General features: G+C 47.3%; 3 protein-coding genes across 5 annotated transcripts; 1 reads left to right on the top strand and 2 right to left on the bottom strand.

Annotated features, from left to right (window-relative positions):
* Positions 1–1,662: 1,662 nt before the first annotated feature.
* Positions 1,663–11,870, bottom strand: gpat3 (glycerol-3-phosphate acyltransferase 3). 2 transcript variants are annotated; one of them, XM_041959673.1, is made up of 13 exons: positions 11,425–11,870; positions 10,274–10,555; positions 10,084–10,150; positions 6,112–6,400; positions 5,846–5,920; positions 5,654–5,743; positions 5,475–5,568; positions 5,272–5,387; positions 4,890–4,945; positions 4,718–4,803; positions 4,439–4,567; positions 3,474–3,553; positions 1,663–3,214 (listed from the first exon to the last, which is right to left on the bottom strand). In XM_041959673.1, exons 2-13 carry the CDS (start codon positions 10,475–10,477, stop codon positions 3,091–3,093), a joined length of 1,410 nt encoding a protein of 469 aa, XP_041815607.1. In that variant the 5' UTR covers positions 10,478–10,555; positions 11,425–11,870; the 3' UTR covers positions 1,663–3,090. The 2 variants fall into 2 exon arrangements, with proteins under 2 accessions (XP_041815607.1, XP_041815608.1); XM_041959674.1 differs by having other exon boundaries at positions 11,313–11,425.
* On the top strand, positions 11,539–15,561 carry abraxas1 (abraxas 1, BRCA1 A complex subunit). Of its 2 annotated transcripts, XM_041959677.1 has the most exons (9): positions 11,539–11,694; positions 12,587–12,677; positions 12,763–12,799; positions 13,320–13,386; positions 13,474–13,670; positions 13,771–13,890; positions 13,969–14,053; positions 14,137–14,248; positions 14,345–15,561. In XM_041959677.1, exons 1-9 carry the CDS (start codon positions 11,614–11,616, stop codon positions 14,629–14,631), a joined length of 1,077 nt encoding a protein of 358 aa, XP_041815611.1. In that variant the 5' UTR covers positions 11,539–11,613; the 3' UTR covers positions 14,632–15,561. The 2 variants fall into 2 exon arrangements, with proteins under 2 accessions (XP_041815611.1, XP_041815609.1); XM_041959675.1 differs by having other exon boundaries at positions 13,771–14,053.
* mrps18c (mitochondrial ribosomal protein S18C) lies at positions 15,047–17,011 on the bottom strand. Its single transcript, XM_041959678.1, has 6 exons — positions 16,930–17,011; positions 16,702–16,754; positions 16,537–16,620; positions 16,013–16,070; positions 15,845–15,904; positions 15,047–15,712 (listed from the first exon to the last, which is right to left on the bottom strand). The coding sequence occupies exons 1-6, from the start codon at positions 16,988–16,990 to the stop codon at positions 15,636–15,638; spliced, it is 393 nt and encodes a 130-aa protein (XP_041815612.1). The 5' UTR covers positions 16,991–17,011; the 3' UTR covers positions 15,047–15,635.
* Between the last annotated feature and the right edge of the window lie 169 nt (positions 17,012–17,180).

The following is a 17,180-nucleotide window of genomic DNA, read 5'->3' as shown; positions in this document are numbered from 1 at the left end:
ACAGACAGATGGACAGACAGACAGAGAGATGCTCTACTTCCACCTTCATGTCTCCTGCTGGAGCTGCTGCAGGTGGAGCGAGCTCCAACCAGGACTGCATACACTGTAGACCAGTGGGGTCCAACGCGGGGCTCGGGCCCCTCCAGAGGGTCGCCGGATCAATCTGAGGGGTCGTCATGTGATACGGTCAACATTAGCAAGTTAGCACTTGTGCTAATAAGTGATAATAATATCACACACACACACACACACTGACTTCCTGTCTCACACACAGTACCTGTGCTGCAGGCTGCAGCTCTGGAGGATGAAGGTCTGGATGTGGACGCTGTGGTTTCTCCTCCTCCTCCTCCTCTATTGATCCCTCTGAGCTCCTCATCATCACACAGATTCCAGCAGCAGCACAGAACAGACGGCAGAACAATGTCTTTAAAGGCATCACACTCTGACTGAAGGGGGGGTCTCACTCCGATCCCATCTGGAAATGTATTCATATTTACTGAGTGTACCTGCAGATCACCTGAGGGTAAAAGTAGAACTGAGCAAATTGAATGAACATATTGGGCCATACGGGTTGGGGGGGGGGGGGGGGGGGGGGGTCACTCTCCTGCCTTTTATGATGTCGCTCTGAAATCTATCTGAATCACATTAAATTGGATATAAAGATGTGCAGACACATACATCACAGTAAACGGTGTGGAGGGGCATCGCCCGCCAAGAATCCCACCCCAACAATCAGGTTACGGAATCGGCTTCAGATCCGATTAATAATTCACAATCTTGTTAGGGGGGAGGACAAACATTTCTGTTCAAGCAATTTGAGCCGCGGGATTGTTATCCGGGGCGGGCGCTGGCGAGATGTGAGCCCGGCTGCGGTGGAACGACGGCCCGGTGCTATTTCACACCGGCTGCTTTCTCTATTAAAGCGCCGTCACAGTAAACATGTCGCCCGGCGCCCCCCCCCGCTCCGTCATCCGCCGCCTCCATCACACCTGAGCGATCAGCTGATCGCTTCCTGAGAGGAGAGATCACAGATCCGCCCCGAGGCCGAGCCGCCGGCCGACGTCTTCAAAGGCCCGCAAAGGACGTTAAAGCACGAGGACGGTCCAGCGGGGGGGGGGGGGACAAATCTGTAAAACCAGATTAAAAAAAAGAGAAGACAACAATCAGTTTCTATCTGTTTCTACCTCTGAACAAATGAACGGAAGATGATGAAGAGGAAGATGATGAGAGACGTGCCAGAACATGCAGTATATTTACACATGATGAGTATTTGTACTGCGTCCGGTCCTGCAGTCTGTCCTCGTGTTGTTTCACTTTTTTTTTTTTTTTTTGGAGTTTGTTTGACTTTATTTTACGCGTTTTGTCTCATGTTGGACTGAATTTGCGTCTTTTATCTCGTTTTTCTTTATTTCGTGTGTTTCTGGATGTTTGTCTCGTGATGAAAACGTCACCTGACAAACGTGAAGGTGAAAAACAAAAAAAAACTTTGTCTCGTATTAATTCAATAAAAACCACAAACGTTTTAATAGTTATTTTTAATCGACAGCTGATTTTTTTTGTTGCTGTTTGTAAAATATTTGATCTTGTTTATAATAAGATCAAATAATAATTAATATTTATACTCATAATTATTAATAATTGTTGACAGAATTATTCGATAATGAACATTTTATTTTGAAGTGGTGCACAAACCATGAGGCCTTCTGCAGGAAGTGAAATGAACTCATGGTGGATATTTTATTTTAATATATATTTGTACATGATTGCAGTATTTTTGGATCCAGGCATGAAGAGAAACATGGTGCAGAAAAACAAACCGTCTCGCAGCTTTTTACTGAAGGACGCCACGTCGTCCTCAAACGTCGTTTACGATCAGTCACTCGTGTCCATTCGTCTTCTGTCGCTGCTTCATTGCGATCCACTGACCTCTCTGTTTTTAAATGCCTTTCCTTTAATTATCCGTCATGATTAAAGCAGCTCTCGTCGTTCAGTTCTTCTCACGTCTCCACGGAAACACGTTTATATATTTAAAACTTTATTTATCTGAACGTTATGTCTTTGTTTGGTCCTCCTGCTTCCTGTTTCTGACGGGATTCAGAGCTGAAAACAGAAAATGCAGAAAATAAAAGTAAATAATTTAGTTTCATTAGTGTTTGATGGCCTGAAAATAAAAATCGTTGTGTTTTGAGTGTTTCTGTGTCCTCTTCCTCCTCTTCACCACCGTGTTGCTACAGGAGCCCACAGAGGACAAACCAACTTCCAACTTCACCGCTAGGAGGCGCTAAATCCTCCACTGTCTGTTTAAAAACCAGCTGCAGCGTCCAATCAAAATGCTTCACATCGCCGGTCGCCAGCGGTAACTGACTCAATTAACTATAACCGCTCAATAATTCGCGAGAAAAAGGCCGAAGAATAAAACGTCATCATCATCATCATCAGTTCTGCTGTGACCCTCTGAGGGGTCCCGACCCGAAACATGACGAGGCCACATCTGGATTTTTTAAAATGTTTCTGGTTGATTTTTTTTATTGTTTTATTTTTTGATGTATTTTATATTTTGGGTTCTTGTTTCGTTCCTGATGTTTGGTCTGTTTGAACAGAACAAAGAAAATAAAAAGCAAAGAATAAAAATGGAAATAATGCAAATATCTGCTGTCACATTTGGTGGCTGATAGAATCACACATATAATTAATGATTGATTTAAAGCTGATCCACAGCTTCTCCTTCATTATCGTCACTTTTCTTCTTCTTCATGATTTCTTTTCAGAGCAGCAGGTTTAAAAATCAGAAACATTAAAACACACCGTCGGGTCGAATGATAAGAAGACACAATGTCCAGCCTGATAGCGGCTGGAGGAGGACGAGGAGAGGAGCAGCGGGTGGATGTGCAGGATTATTGTGTTGTCACACGCTGCCTCCTGCTGGTGGAAACGCTCTCCTGCACACACTCGTTTAAAAACCGGAAAATAAAACTTCAGAGTTAAAAATGTTCTCAGAGTTCAACCAGTTCACATGAGACTGCTAACGATGATCAGAGTCCAGATTCACCAGAGCCCCCAGTCTGACCAGAGCCCCCAGTCTGACCAGTGTCACTGCTCCTCTGTGGGTTTCGGGGAGCTGGCGGCGTTCTGTCCAGCGATGATGCTACTGTACATCTTCTGCTGCTCCTCCTTATATGAATCCTTCACTTTTTCTCTTTTCAGTCCTCCATCCCTGAAAGACACAAAGACTCTTCACGTCTCCAGACACCGAGGACGAGCCCCCCCCAACGAAACGTACTGCAAGTATGCAAAGTACTCATTATGAGTACAGTGTAATTCTAATGTTAATTCAATTCAGTCAATTATTTCCCTCTGAAATTTACAGTTAAATTACTTCAGCAACTGTATGTCAGTACAGTACTTGATTACTTTCCACCACTGATGATGAGTGAAGTGTTCTGAAGTAATCTGAGTATTTAGATGATCCTCACCAGGCCAGGTCCAGCAGTCCTCCCTGATGAGCGATGGCAGATTTCACTCTGTTGGCAAACTGAGCTGCATCTTCATCATCCTGCTCACAACACACACAGTACACACATGGTACACAAAGTACACAGAGTACACGTGCATATGCAGTAATACTCACATCAACACCATAACACAGAAAGTCTGACAGTATGATGCAGGTTTCAGTCCCTACATTACGTTGTTTAAAGAGGAAAAGCTGCCCTCTGCAGGCACGGAGCAGAAACTACAGACAAGGTGAGAAAACAGGATGAAAACACCTTTTCAGGTTGATTATTTCACCCTAAACACATCAGAGACCCCACGTGGTCATTAAAACCTGCAGATACTGCAGGCTGCTGTTGGCTGACTGCATGAATACACAGAGAAACTGCAGTATCAGTACCAGTGATGTGTTCCAGAGTGCAGTAATAAAACACAAGAGTGCTGTAATAAAACACCAGAGTGCAGTAATACACCACCTGTGTAGTACTACACAGCCACAGTGCAGTAATACACCACCAGAGTGCAGTAATAACACACCAGAGTGCAGTAATACAACACCAGAGTGCAGTAATACAACACCAGAGTGCAGTAATACACCACCAGAGTGCAGTAATACAACACCTGTGTAGTACTACACAGCCACAGTGCAGTAATACAACACCAGAGTGCAGTAATAACACACCAGAGTGCAGTAATACAACACCAGAGTGCAGTAATACAACACCAGAGTGCAGTAATACACCACCAGAGTGCAGTAATACAACACCTGGGTAGTACTACACAGCCACAGTGCAGTAATACACCACCACAGTGCAGTAATACAACACCTGGGTGCAGTACTACACAGCCACAGTGCAGCTGATCACATTGTGTCTGGTGCGGTTCCTCAGTTCAGCCACGTGGTTCCTGTCTGACAGAAGGGGGGGCGTTCCACACTCAGCTGTACCTGTATGGTCATGGGGGGCAGGTACCACACGTTGACCACGATGGCCCAGCTGGTCATCATGCGGAGCAGGTAGCTGACCATGTTGTGTTTAGCGCTGTTCCAGAAAGCGTCACCGAAGCGGGGGTCGTACTGAGGCACACAGCGAGAACTGAAGGTGAGATACCGAAACCTCGGAAGGAGGTCCACTGAACGGCGGCGAGCAGCACGACAACACAGGAAATACTGACACACTGCACCAGAGTCCATTCAAAAAAACCTAATTTTTCAGGTGCTTCATACCTTTATCGTAACCGGATAGATTGTCCCTCCAATTTCAAAGCTTCCCTTCTTAAACATCATGACTGAGGTGTTGTTGATGCAGGTTCCTGAAACGGAGACACGAGTTATCTGACCATGAAACCACCACCATCATCATCCTCGCACCACGAGCTACGGCCCGGCAGACTCTGACCTTCAGGAAAAATCAGGATGGGAAGTTTGGTCTTAGCTGCAACGTGAGCTCTCAGCCTGCAGACAGAGGAACAGACGCATTAGTCAGCTTCACGGATCAGGATCATCATCATCATCACGCTGCTGGCACGATGAAGAGGATGAAAACAGGCTCAGTGTCCTCTTTCACCATGATTTTCAGGCTGTTTGTTTCGGTTCAGATGACTTTAGGAGCAGCATCACTCTCAGCCTGCTGGACTGAAGTTAGCTTCAGTTAGCTTCTGCTAATGCTAGCTATTTAATGCTAACAGTGCACTTTCGTCGACTTCTTCTGTGCATCGTCGTCACATGACGCAGAATCACTTCCTGTTCTGACAGATGCTGATCGGCTCTGTCCATCTCACCTGCTCGTCACGGCGTGGCGGTCTTTCATCTCCGACCTCTCGAACCAAACGTGAGGACACGCCCTCACCATGGATCTCTGGATGACCCCCATCAGACCCCCGTGGACCTGACCCACCTGTGGACGACAGGGAGCCGAGCGGTGACATCGCTGCGTCGCACACCTGGGGCGAGAGATGCTGACCCACCTGCTGGTGACACTCACCATGGCGTAGCAGCCGTCATTGGCCAGAATCACCACGTCGATCGGCGTGGTGTGATTGGCGACGCAGATTCCTCCTTTCTGAGGTTTATTTTCTCTGCAGGAAACAGTAGAAGAAGAAGAAGGATGTTTGCTAGCAGCTGCTGCGTGGAACCTGCCGGTGGCGCTGAGCTGCGACTCACCTGTTGTGGTAGTGGACGGTGGCGGACAGACCTCTGGCACAGATCCTGTAGCAGGTCAGGTGGACCAGCTCGCTGAGCCAGCTCTTCACACTGATACAGTCACACACAAAAAAAACAAGGGCCCCGTTAGAGCCTCAGATTTGAACCACCTGATTGGAGGAGCTGCCGCGCGGGTGCGGCTCGCTGTCGTACCTGCTCTCAGGTAGAAATCCAACCAGAACCGTTCCGATGACGAGCCACGAGAGGCCGATGATGGCCAGCGTGATCCTGCAGGAACAGGAAGGAGGTGCTGAAAGTCTTTTCTGGGACTAATCTGGTTAATTGTGTGCTTGTAGCGATAATGATCAAACAGCAGGGGGCGACTCAGAGGTATAAGGCCGAGCCTAGAGACTGACGAGTCCTGCGCGCCTCCTTTAAAGGCCACATCGCCATCTCGTGAGGAGGCGCCTCAGACTGACCTGAGCGGGAACAGGACGCAGTAGCGGACGAAGACGCCGAGGCCCCAGATGATGGTGAGGCGGAGGCTGATGTAGCGGAAGTTGTGGTTGGTTCGGGTGAGGAGGTTCCAGGAGGCCAGCTCCTCGGAGGAGAAGCGCTGGGTCACCTGGTCGTCCACGATGCTTTCCAAACCCTTCTTGTAGAAGTAGAAGGCATCGCTCAGAGCGAACTTGCCCCCCGCCAGGGACTGAGAGCGCCGCAGCTGGCCCACCTCCTCCTCCATCGAGCCCCCGACTCGCTCGATGATTCCTGGGACGAAATCACACAACTGGGGGCTTCAGATACAGAATGTCAGCCCGTAGCAGCGTACCGCAGACATGTTCTGACATGTGATCCGCAGGAAGTGGCACCTTCCTGTGCTGAGTTCGTCACTTTTGTCGCTTCCTCCTGTTCACCTGGCCGCTGACCTCACCTGTGTGCTGTTATTGGCTGGAGGCTATATATATATATATATATATATATATATATATATATATATATATATATATATATATATATATATATATATATATATTTATTGACATAAACTGAGACTGACCAAGCAACAAATCTGCATCTGACATGAGGAGCCCACAGTGGACGACGTCTCCTCTACCTCTGACTGACTGAATGGACACCTGAGTGGACACACCTGTTTCACCTCACACCTGTGAGAGAGAGTGTGTGTGTGTGTGTGTGTGTGTGTGAGAGAGAGTGTGTGTGTGTCTGTGTGTCTCTGTGTGTGTGAGTGTGTAAGTGTGTGTGTGTGTGTTTCATTGTGTTGTGTAACATCAAACATGTGACTCATTAACTAACACAAACAGCCTCAGTTTGTTTTAAACAGAAGACGTGAAGAAGTTTGTCCTGTGATCTGATTCAGAATCAGTTTTCTGTCACTCAGCGGTTGGTTTTAGCGTCACATCAACAAGCAGCAGAAGAAAGGAGCTATCTCCTGGTTTCTCCTGGTTTCTCCTGCTGACTCGTGTTAATAACGAGCTGCTGACTCATGTTAACAACGAGCTGCTGGTCGTGTTAATGACGAGCTGCTGACTCACGTTAATAACAAGCTGCTGACTCATGTTAATAACAAGCTGCTGACTCGTGTTAATGACGAGCTGCTGACTCATGTTAATAACAAGCTGCTGACTCATGTTAATAACAAGCTGCTGACTCGTGTTAATGACGAGCTGCTGACTCATGTTAATAACAAGCTGCTGACTCGTGTTAATGACGAGCTGCTGACTCACGTTAATAACAAGCTGCTGACTCGTGTTAATGACGAGCTGCTGACTCATGTTAATAACAAGCTGCTGACTCGTGTTAATAACAAGCTGCTGACTCGTGTTAATGACGAGCTGCTGACTCATGTTAATAACAAGCTGCTGACTCGTGTTAATGACGAGCTGCTGACTCACGTTAATAACAAGCTGCTGACTCGTGTTAATGACGAGCTGCTGACTCACGTTAATAACAAGCTGCTGACTCGTGTTAATGACGAGCTGCTGACTCATGTTAATAACGAGCTGCTGGTCGTGTTAATGACGAGCTGCTGACTCGTGTTAATGACGAGCTGCTGGTCGTGTTAACAACGAGCTGCTGACTCATGTTAATTACGAGCTGCTGGTCGTGTTAACAACGAGCTGCTGACTCGTGTTAGCGACGAGCTGCTGGTCGTGTTAATGACGAGCTGCTGACTCGTGCTAATTACGAGCTGCTGGTCATGTTAATAACAAGCTGCTGACTCATGTTAATGACGAGCTGCTGACTCATGTTAACAACGAGCTGCTGACTCATGTTAATGACGAGCTGCTGACTCATGTTAACAACGAGCTGCTGGTCGTGTTAATGACGAGCTGCTGGTCGTGTTAATAACGAGCTGCTGACTCATGTTAATAACGAGCTGCTGACTCATGTTAATGACGAGCTGCTGACTCATGTTAATGACGAGCTGCTGACTCATGTTAATGACGAGCTGCTGACTCATGTTAATGACAAGCTGCTGACTCATGTTAACGACAAGCTGCTGACTCATGTTAATAACGAGCTGCTGACTCGTGTTAATAACAAGCTGCTGACTCGTGTTAATAACAAGCTGCTGACTCATGTTAATAACGAGCTGCTGACTCGTGTTAATGACTAGCTGCTGACTCGTGTTAATGACGAGCTGCTGACTCGTGTTAATGACTAGCTGCTGACTTGTGTTAATGATGAGCTGCTGACTCATGTTAATAACAAGCTGCTGACTCGTGTTAATGACGAGCTGCTGACTCGTGTTAATGACGAGCTGCTGACTCGTGTTATTAACAAGCTGCTGACTCATGTTAATGACGAGCTGCTGACTTGTGTTAATGACGAGCTGCTGACTCGTGTTAATAACAAGCTGCTGACTCATGTTAATGACGAGCTGCTGACTCGTGTTAATAACGAGCTGCTGACTCGTGTTAATAACGAGCTGCTGACTCATGTTAATGATGAGCTGCTGGTCGTGTTAAAGCTTCGGTTCTCCTGGAGACTAAAGCTTGAAATGAGATTAAATGAGGCTGCAGCAGAGGAACACTGAGCTTTATGTTCCAGTCGAGGATCACGAGTTCGCCGACCTCTCAGACGTGTTTAACCCTTCGAGTGCAGCTCAGTTTCCTCAAACATGACTGGACCGTCCAGAATGAGCGACGATCTTTAGCTCTGAAGGGGAGCATTTATGAGACGATGCTTTAACGATGCCAGCAGGTCTACGGTGTGGAGGTTTCTCATGTTCAGTGATACTCGTGTATTCTGCTGTGAGGCGGGGGGAGGACGGGGGGAGAACCAGCAGACGCTCACATGTGGTGGCTGTGACAGAGCTTCAGTGTTTCACAGTAAACCGCAGCAGTCGGCTGTTTGACTACAGTTGTGCAATCTGCTGTTGCATCATCATCCTGAGACGAACCATGTGTGTTCACACTGCAACCCACCACCAGACCGATGGAGAGACCCCCCCTCCACACACACACACACACACAGCGTCACATGGCCTCTCTTTGCAGCTGAAACAAACCCCTCATCCAGCAGGACACAATGTCCCGACAGCGCAAACCAGGAAGTGGAGCTGCTGACTGGCTGCTTCGTCATCAGCTGATCTGCTCTGGAGACAGTCCAGCGGTGGCAGATCATCGGCACTACGCCGCCAATTACTGACAAATCTGTCGATTATTTTCATGATTCATCAGGAAATAATTCAAGTCCACAACCTAAAGCCTCAAACCCTCACATGAATCACTTCGCCGTGTGCAGAGCAGTGCAGCAGCCAATCACGTTCCGCTCTTTTACTGACTCTGTGACTCAGCGTTTCAGGCGTTTCTCAGAGGGTGACCGCACCTGCAGGCTACATTAGCTGCTACTAGCTTAACACACCGCAGTCTACCACACAGCATCATCACCTGGTGCCACTACAACCACCTGAAGATCAACAACCAATCAGCTCGCGGCGATGCTTCAGATGTGGCTGCTGCTGCAGAGAAGCTGCAGACTGTGAAACAACCAGCTCAGGATGTGAGCAGGTGTGAAACGTGGTCTCAACCTGCCTTCTGCTGCTGAGTGATGGTCAGAAAAGTTTCTGCACAATGTGATGATGTCACAGTGAAGCTGACCTCTGACCTTTGGATAGAAAACCTCATCACTGCATCATCTCAGACATTTCAGTGAGATTTTGTCAGATTTAGTGAAAGAATTCCTGAATGAATGAACACCAACCTGAGAGAAAACACTAAATATGTGGAACAGGTATTTCTACATACGCAGTATTCCTTTTTAATACTCACCTGCATGTCATCAGTAAATCTTTTCACTCAAACCAGGTTCATTAATAGTTTCTTCACACACTGTGATGTCGATATTATTAAATCTATATTCGATTAGATAATAAAAGCAGGTCAAATCAAAGATGGCCGCCTCACAGCCCGTCTGTAGCGGCGTACCGTTGGGCAGAGGCACCGGCACGCTGGGCTGCTCCCGCCGTCCTCTCTGGATCCGTAACGTGGCCCACTGCAAAGACAGATACTTCAGACGACCTCTGACACGGCGCCTCCTGCTGCACGTTTCATCACCGAACAAACACATGAAGTAAACACTGACTGAACTCCGGCACACTGACAGCTGCTCCGTTACCTCCAGCACTCTGACGAGGACCTGGATGTAGACCCCGGTGACCCCCAGAGAGAGTCCGAACATGGCGGGCAGCATGATGAGAAACACCACCACGAACATCCAGACCTGGAAGAGCCCCAAGGCCAAACACCAGAGGTCCTCCGTCGCCGCCGCCGCCTGCAGCCGCGAGGCCACGCCCCCCTCTTCGTTCATCAGCGCCGCCATCAGGTCAGCATGTCACTGCGTCCAACACACAGCCGCGGGACCGAAGACACTCCGCCTCAGCTGGACTCGGTTTCACAGCTGAAAGGACGGACAGGAGAACACATCAGGACAGATGTGACTGGTCAGGGAGTTAATTAGCTCCTTCTGTTCAGCCTTTAATCACATTTCATTTCTAATATTTCTCTCTGAGGCGCCAACTGACGTTCAGAAAGAGGCCGGAAGATCGGATTGAACCTTTATTCAAAGGTTTATTTTGTGTCTCGATGAGAGAAGAAGCTGAAGAAGTTCATCCGGAACTCTTTTAATTAATTGATCACTCGTTACTCGTTAGGGCACGAATGATGTCAGAATGAGAGTCGATCAGCTGATTCACTCCGGCTGTCAATCATCACATTAATGCAACAATAATAATCACAATAATGCAACAATGTCAAATTATTTCATTTCATAGTTGGTACAATGACTACTGTTACTTCTGATACTTTAAGCACATTTTGCTGAGAATACTTGAGTACATTTACTTTGATTACGAATATATATATAAATAGGACTTTGGCTTGTGATGGAGTATCTGTACACAGTTGTATTTCTACTTTAACTTAAGTAAAAATAACTCTGAGATACAGTAAAAGTACTTTTACTACAGTAAAAGTACTAATACCAGCCAGTAAAAATACTCTAAGTCCTGTATTAAAACGTTACAACAGAAAAAGTATGTAAAAAGTAAAACTATTGATTCCTTTCTGCATGAATCTGCTCATTATTTTCTCCATTAATCGATTGATTGATTGAAAACATTCAGCAGAAAGAAAAGACTGGAGTAAAGTCAAAGTACCTCCACCGTGTACTTGAGTAAAATTACTCAGTTGTTGTTCCGTTAGTTCAGTATTCGTGTTTTTAAAGTCAGCTAAAGCTCAAACAGACAAACACACAGTTAGACGGAGTACCTGCCAGTCGACGAGGGTCCCGCAGTCTTAAACGTCCGGTCACAACAACCGAAGTTAACTTGTGTCCGAGCCTGAAGCCCCTCGGCCCCGCCCTCCCGGCGGGAAACACCCCCCTCGCGCGCTTCAAGATGGCGTCCCGCGCCAGAGGAAGAACCGCGTCCCGGTCGATCTGTGTGGAGAACGAGCAGCATGGCGGAGCCGTCCGTCCGGATCCCCGGGATCGTGTTAGCTTCTCTAATGTTCCAGCACGTGAACAGCGATTCAGACGTGGTGAGAGATACGTTCATGTGTTTTAAAGGGAGTCCGCCCGGCGGTTACGTTTCCGTTAGAGGAGCACAGCTAGCAAACACAACAGAACACATATGTCCCCACTATATTAACAAACTTTTCACGTGATTAGTTCTTGGTTAATGGTTTAATCGTCGAGGTTTCAGCCTGTGGTTTGTAGCAGTGAAGGAGTTTTTCTCGTTGAAGTGAAGCTAAAACTCCCAGAACGCCATTTCTCCAACTTTTCAAAACTAGCTAAGACCGAACCGTCCCAGAATACCAGACTCCGTTCAAAAAAGACCACATTTAAGAGACTCCGGTCCAGGACGCGTTTCTGTAGCCTGTGAAGTATGAGTCCATGCAAGTTAAATGACATGTGGAGCTGCTGGTGAGTTCGGCTGAAGTAAAAACTAACAATAGTCCAATTTTAACTAAAGTTACTGGCGCCCAGTTAGCGCCCCCTACTGGGTGCTGGGGGAACGACTGGTATCCAGTACATGTGTAACTATGTGTATCAGAGAGGTACAACTGAGTGTTAAAGGTAAAGATTTGAGAAATATTCAGTTTTAAATCACATCAAGCAGCAAGAAAAGTAAAAAAAAAAAAAAAAAGACTGAAACAATAAACAGTCCCTGTTCGCATACACACACACACACACACACACTCTCACTCTACACATATACACGCCACACATGCACTATAGACACTACACTACACACAGTGACTGAGAGTCATCTGCCAGGTGCCTCAGCCTGTGGTCCAGGTGCGGTCCAGGTGCGGTCCAGGTGTGGTCCAGTGTAAACTCAGATATCTGCTGCGCTGAATGAATCAGACCACAGATCAGATCAAACACACACTGTGAAGCATCTGATTTCTGTGTGTCGTCTCTCTGCAGGAAGGTTTCATCCTCGGAGAGAGTAAAGTTGAAGAGCAGATCACCATCAGCGACTCTCAGGCCGATCACATTCACATCGAGGAGGTGTACAGTGAGTGGATCGCTGGAACTGGATCACGTATGGCGTTACACATGCTAACCGCTAGTTCTGCTAACCTCTCTTCATTCTTCGACAGACATCCAGAAGCACGTCGCCTGCCACAAACTGAACGGGTGAGTACTGGATACTCTTTAATATCTGATCTCAAACCAGCCTTCTGTTCTTCACATGTTGCTGAACGAGCTCAGGCTAACAGGCTAACAGGCTAAAATAATCCTGTTATTCTCATCCAGCTAATTTAATCCTTTGAATTCAGTTATCTTTAACAAACACTGCGCTTTTATTTTGAAATCAAGGCAAAAGGAGTAGAGAGTTGAAACCACAATCAGCACTCATGTGATTGGCTGAGAGCTGATCATGTGATTGGAGGTACACGAGGCACAAGTCTGTCAGCAATCAAGACGTGTGTGTCCGTCTCATTGTGTCTGACAGTGACTTCCTGTTTGTGGCTCACTGTTAACATGTTTGTTTAGTCAGCTGGGCTGCTGGCCTTGTTGCTATGACAACAGCTCCAGATGAGTTTTTAAGCAGATTTGAGGTCCAGACTGCGGTTAGCTCGAGGACCCAGAACTGGACCCTGATCCAGTGTGACTGCAGATGGTCTTAATGTCTCGTCCTCGTCCCTGTTTGCAGCTTCTACGACAGCCTTGGAGACGTGGACGTGGACGCCGTCAGGAACATCCTGGCGGACAATAAGCAGGTAAAATCAGACAGATGAACGTCCGAAGCGTTGAAATGTTTGGTGCGCCCGCGCTGACGGAGCTGCTTTGTGTTTGAACGCCTGGAGGAGAACGTGATTGGCTGGTACCGGCAGCGCAGGAACACGGAGCAGCAGATGACGCTCAGGGAGAGGACGGTCCACGAGAAGCTGAAGAGCGCACTGTCCAACCCTCACGTGATCTTCGTACTGCTGACGTCCGGCCAGGGAACGGCTTCGGGGTCCACTCACAGGATGGAGTACGCCGCCTTCATCTCACGCAGCAGGCGAGTGATCGACTGTGGTATTACTTCGTGTACTGCAGTGGTGTGAGTTCTTCTTCGCGGCTGTTTGAACGTGAGTGTGCGTGTTTCCGGTTCTGTGCAGGCGGTTCATCAACGTTCCCGTGCTGGTCAACAACCTGGGTGTACTGGAACAGCTGGCGTACTGGAAGGTGTCGTCTGCGTGCTCCGCGGCGGGTTATAACCTCACCGTGAAGAAACACGGGTACGCCGCTGCACGCCGAGGTCGAGCTCCACGCCGCGCCTGCTCCTCTAACTTCCTGCTTCTCTCCTGTCGTTCCAGCTCCAAGTTCTTCTCCTCCAACGGGCTGCTGAGAGAAGTCAACGAGGTGAATAAGATGAACGATTGTCTGCAGACGGAGCTGCAGGTGAGCGGCGGCGGGACGCGTTCAGGTGTGTTTTAACTTCCCGCCGCCTCGCACGCTCATTCTTTGTGTTTGCTGCCGGACAGAAAGCCTGCGGGGAGGTGGAGGAGAGCGAACGTCTGGTGGAAACGCTGCAGGCGGAGGTTTCGGCTCTCAGGAGACGCCTGAGGGAGAGGAGGCGGAGCGGAGCGGGAAAAGGTTCGCAGTCGTTACTTTATCACATGATCAGAGTGATCTTCACTAGAACAGGAAGTCAGGATGTTTGTCTGAAGTCAGTGTTCTGTGTGTCGGCAGCCTCAGACGAGGATCCACCTGAGCAGAAGAACAACCTGCTGCTGCACGAGGCCGTCAGAGCTCTGTTCGCCTGTTCTCCTCTGTTCCACACGCAGACTTTAACCCTGGAGGGGTTTCCTGTTCGTGACGTCCGCTGCGGCGTGGAGCAGGACGGAGACGTGTCCGCTGCCGCCGCCGGGCTCGCACAGCGCCGGCGCTCAGGAACCGCTCGCCCTGCTGCGTCCCTGCAGGAGGAACTCTGGGAAACAGCAGCCAGAGAGGAGAAACGCAGGAAAACCAGCTCATGACGGGAAAACGAGTCGCTTTTCCATCACTTCCTGTTGTTCTTTACTGGTTAATATTAAACAGGCTTTAATGTCAGCGAACAGTTCTGTCACCAACGAGGGAACGTCAGGAAGATGTTTTTATATTTTGAGAACCGATTCATGATTTTATGTTGCAGTCTCTCAGTTCATCAACAGAAACGCTGCTTCATTCTGCAGCCGTGCTAGCAGCTCTGTGAGGCTGTCGGCTAAATGCTAACATGCTAATGTTTAGCGTGTTAGCATCGTCCAGCTGAGGCTGATGGGAACGTCTTCAGTTCTGCAGCAAAGTATTGAACACATTAACAAAATGATTGATTGAAAATATGATCAGCTTCATTCATTCACCTCCAGTGACATCAGACTGCATCCAAAACCCTCAGTTAAAGTATTACCAGCTAAAAGTACTTAAAGTAAAAGTGTTGATGCAGCAGTAAAACGTTCCTGTCAGTGTTTCTCATCATATCTGATGTTTGTGGATATAAATTCCTGCTGCATTAATGTGGATGCTGCATTTTTTAAACAGAACAACATCTGGAGGTACGAGCTTTTCACCGGACAGGAAGGAATCTGGAAAGTAACTGTAACTAAAGCTGTCAGACAAAAGTAGTGGATTACAAGTCTAAAGTTGCAGTATCTAAAATTTGTACTTCAGTAGTTGAGTAAATGTACTTAGTTACATTCCAGTGTTTCGTGCAGCTGTCAGCTGATCGGTCTGTGGACAAACGTCATGGAAACAGATGATGATGACTCAGCAGATTTCAGTCGCCTCAGAGGAACCAAAGACTCGTGACGCTGCTTTTAATCCACATCTGGTTTCAGCATCGTGAGAATAAAAGGCTGAAGATCCACCAGAGACTGAGCTCATCCTCTTTGTTTGGTTTCATTTTCAGAAATAAATAAAGTGAGAGCTGCTGCTGTGAGAACTGCTGTTTATTCCTCAATTCATTTCTCACATAAAGAAACTTCTTGTGTGACGCCGCCGGGCACTAATGCACGTGTTTGATCCCGCAGATGTTGGGGTCCCTGATGAACTCTGGATGTTTGTGTGTCACCGACATGAAGCCTGGACGGAGGAAGTGAAGCAGAGTCAGTTCAGTCGCTTTTAATTATTAATGTTCTCTGGTGTTTTATAGGCTGAAAGCTCTACGTGTCCTGTGGAGGAATAAAACTAAAGGTTGACGTGTAGAAAACTCACCCATCGACTGAGCTCTCTTTACAGCTTTGGAAACTTCCTTCTGTTTTCTTCCGCACAAACCTGCCAAATAAAAAAAAACATTACATGAATTCTTTTTACCCGCAAAATAAACTGCTGTCGATGCAAACAGGAAGCGACTCTGACGCGGCTTCCTGTTCGGCGGCTCACCTGTGATGTGTCGACCATAAATTCTGCCCGTGTGGGGTGAGATGAACTGCGAGAGCAGCTGTGAAGGAGACAGGTGTGAGTGGATCCAGTCAGTGATGTCAGGGGTTAAACAGCAGGTGAGCTCGTATCTCTTCACGCTTCAGCTTCGTGTCAGTGTCCAACATTGAAGAGCCCAAACACCCTCCAGGAGGTTCCACCTCACTTCATGAACGTTACTGTCGTCTAACCAGTGTCACAAGTTAATCAACCACTAAAAGGACTGGTGTGACTCTGGTGTTTAGCTCAGATGACAGTCAGACTTTTAGCTATTTGTGTTTTTATTTCTCTATTTTTCCAAACCACCTGCTACTCATCAGACAACGGTGACTGACCGACTCACCTGGCTTGTGGTGTGCATGGACACGTGCTGACTGACAAGGTGTGAACGACAGCGGTCTCTGTTTCCCGCTATGGGCTGACTGGTTACCTCTCACTGAATACACTCAGGCTTCTGATCCAGTAATGACAGCAGGTGTCTCACTCACCTGAATGTTTTTGAAGTCCACGGTGACGTTGCAGAGAATACATCCTTTCTGAGGCTCTTTGAACGGGTTTTCTGTCTTAACGAGCTTAAAGGGGAAGATAAAATAACGTTAACGTTACGTGATCTCAGTTAGACCTGTTTGTAATGAATCAGTACGTTTACCTACCATGCTGTCTTTATGTTGGACTACATCTGAAGCGGCCGTAAGACTTCTTACACCTGCACGAACAGACAACATTTTCATAACAGCTAATTTGCCCGCTGGCTAACGTTAGCATTAGCAACATTATGTAGCTTACCGGGTGACGCTGAATCAAACTAATATTTATACTTATATTTATCTTATAATATTTACACTTTATAAACTCTATAACACATCAAGACAGATGCTTACTTGTGTTTCCGTGTGGTGATAAAACAGGCTTTAGCCTCTGGAGCCCTCTCACAGCGAACATTTTGACCTGGCACAGGACAGGAAGTTGTCAACCAGAAACTCCGGCGCTTCCTTCGAGTGTCTGACTAATAGGTCCTACCACGTTCAAAGTTATTGTTCATTAACTAGAGCTAAATTACATGTGAAGGTAAACTTTATTTATGAATATCAAATAAATATACGGCGTGTGATTTTTTTTTTGTACTCGTAGA

The sequence above is a fragment of the Chelmon rostratus genome, chromosome 19 (assembly GCF_017976325.1).
Source record: "Chelmon rostratus isolate fCheRos1 chromosome 19, fCheRos1.pri, whole genome shotgun sequence".
Classification (NCBI taxonomy): Eukaryota; Metazoa; Chordata; class Actinopteri; order Chaetodontiformes; family Chaetodontidae; genus Chelmon; species Chelmon rostratus.
The sequence above is the reverse complement of the archived record's forward strand: the minus strand, read 5'-3'. Positions and strand labels throughout refer to the sequence as shown.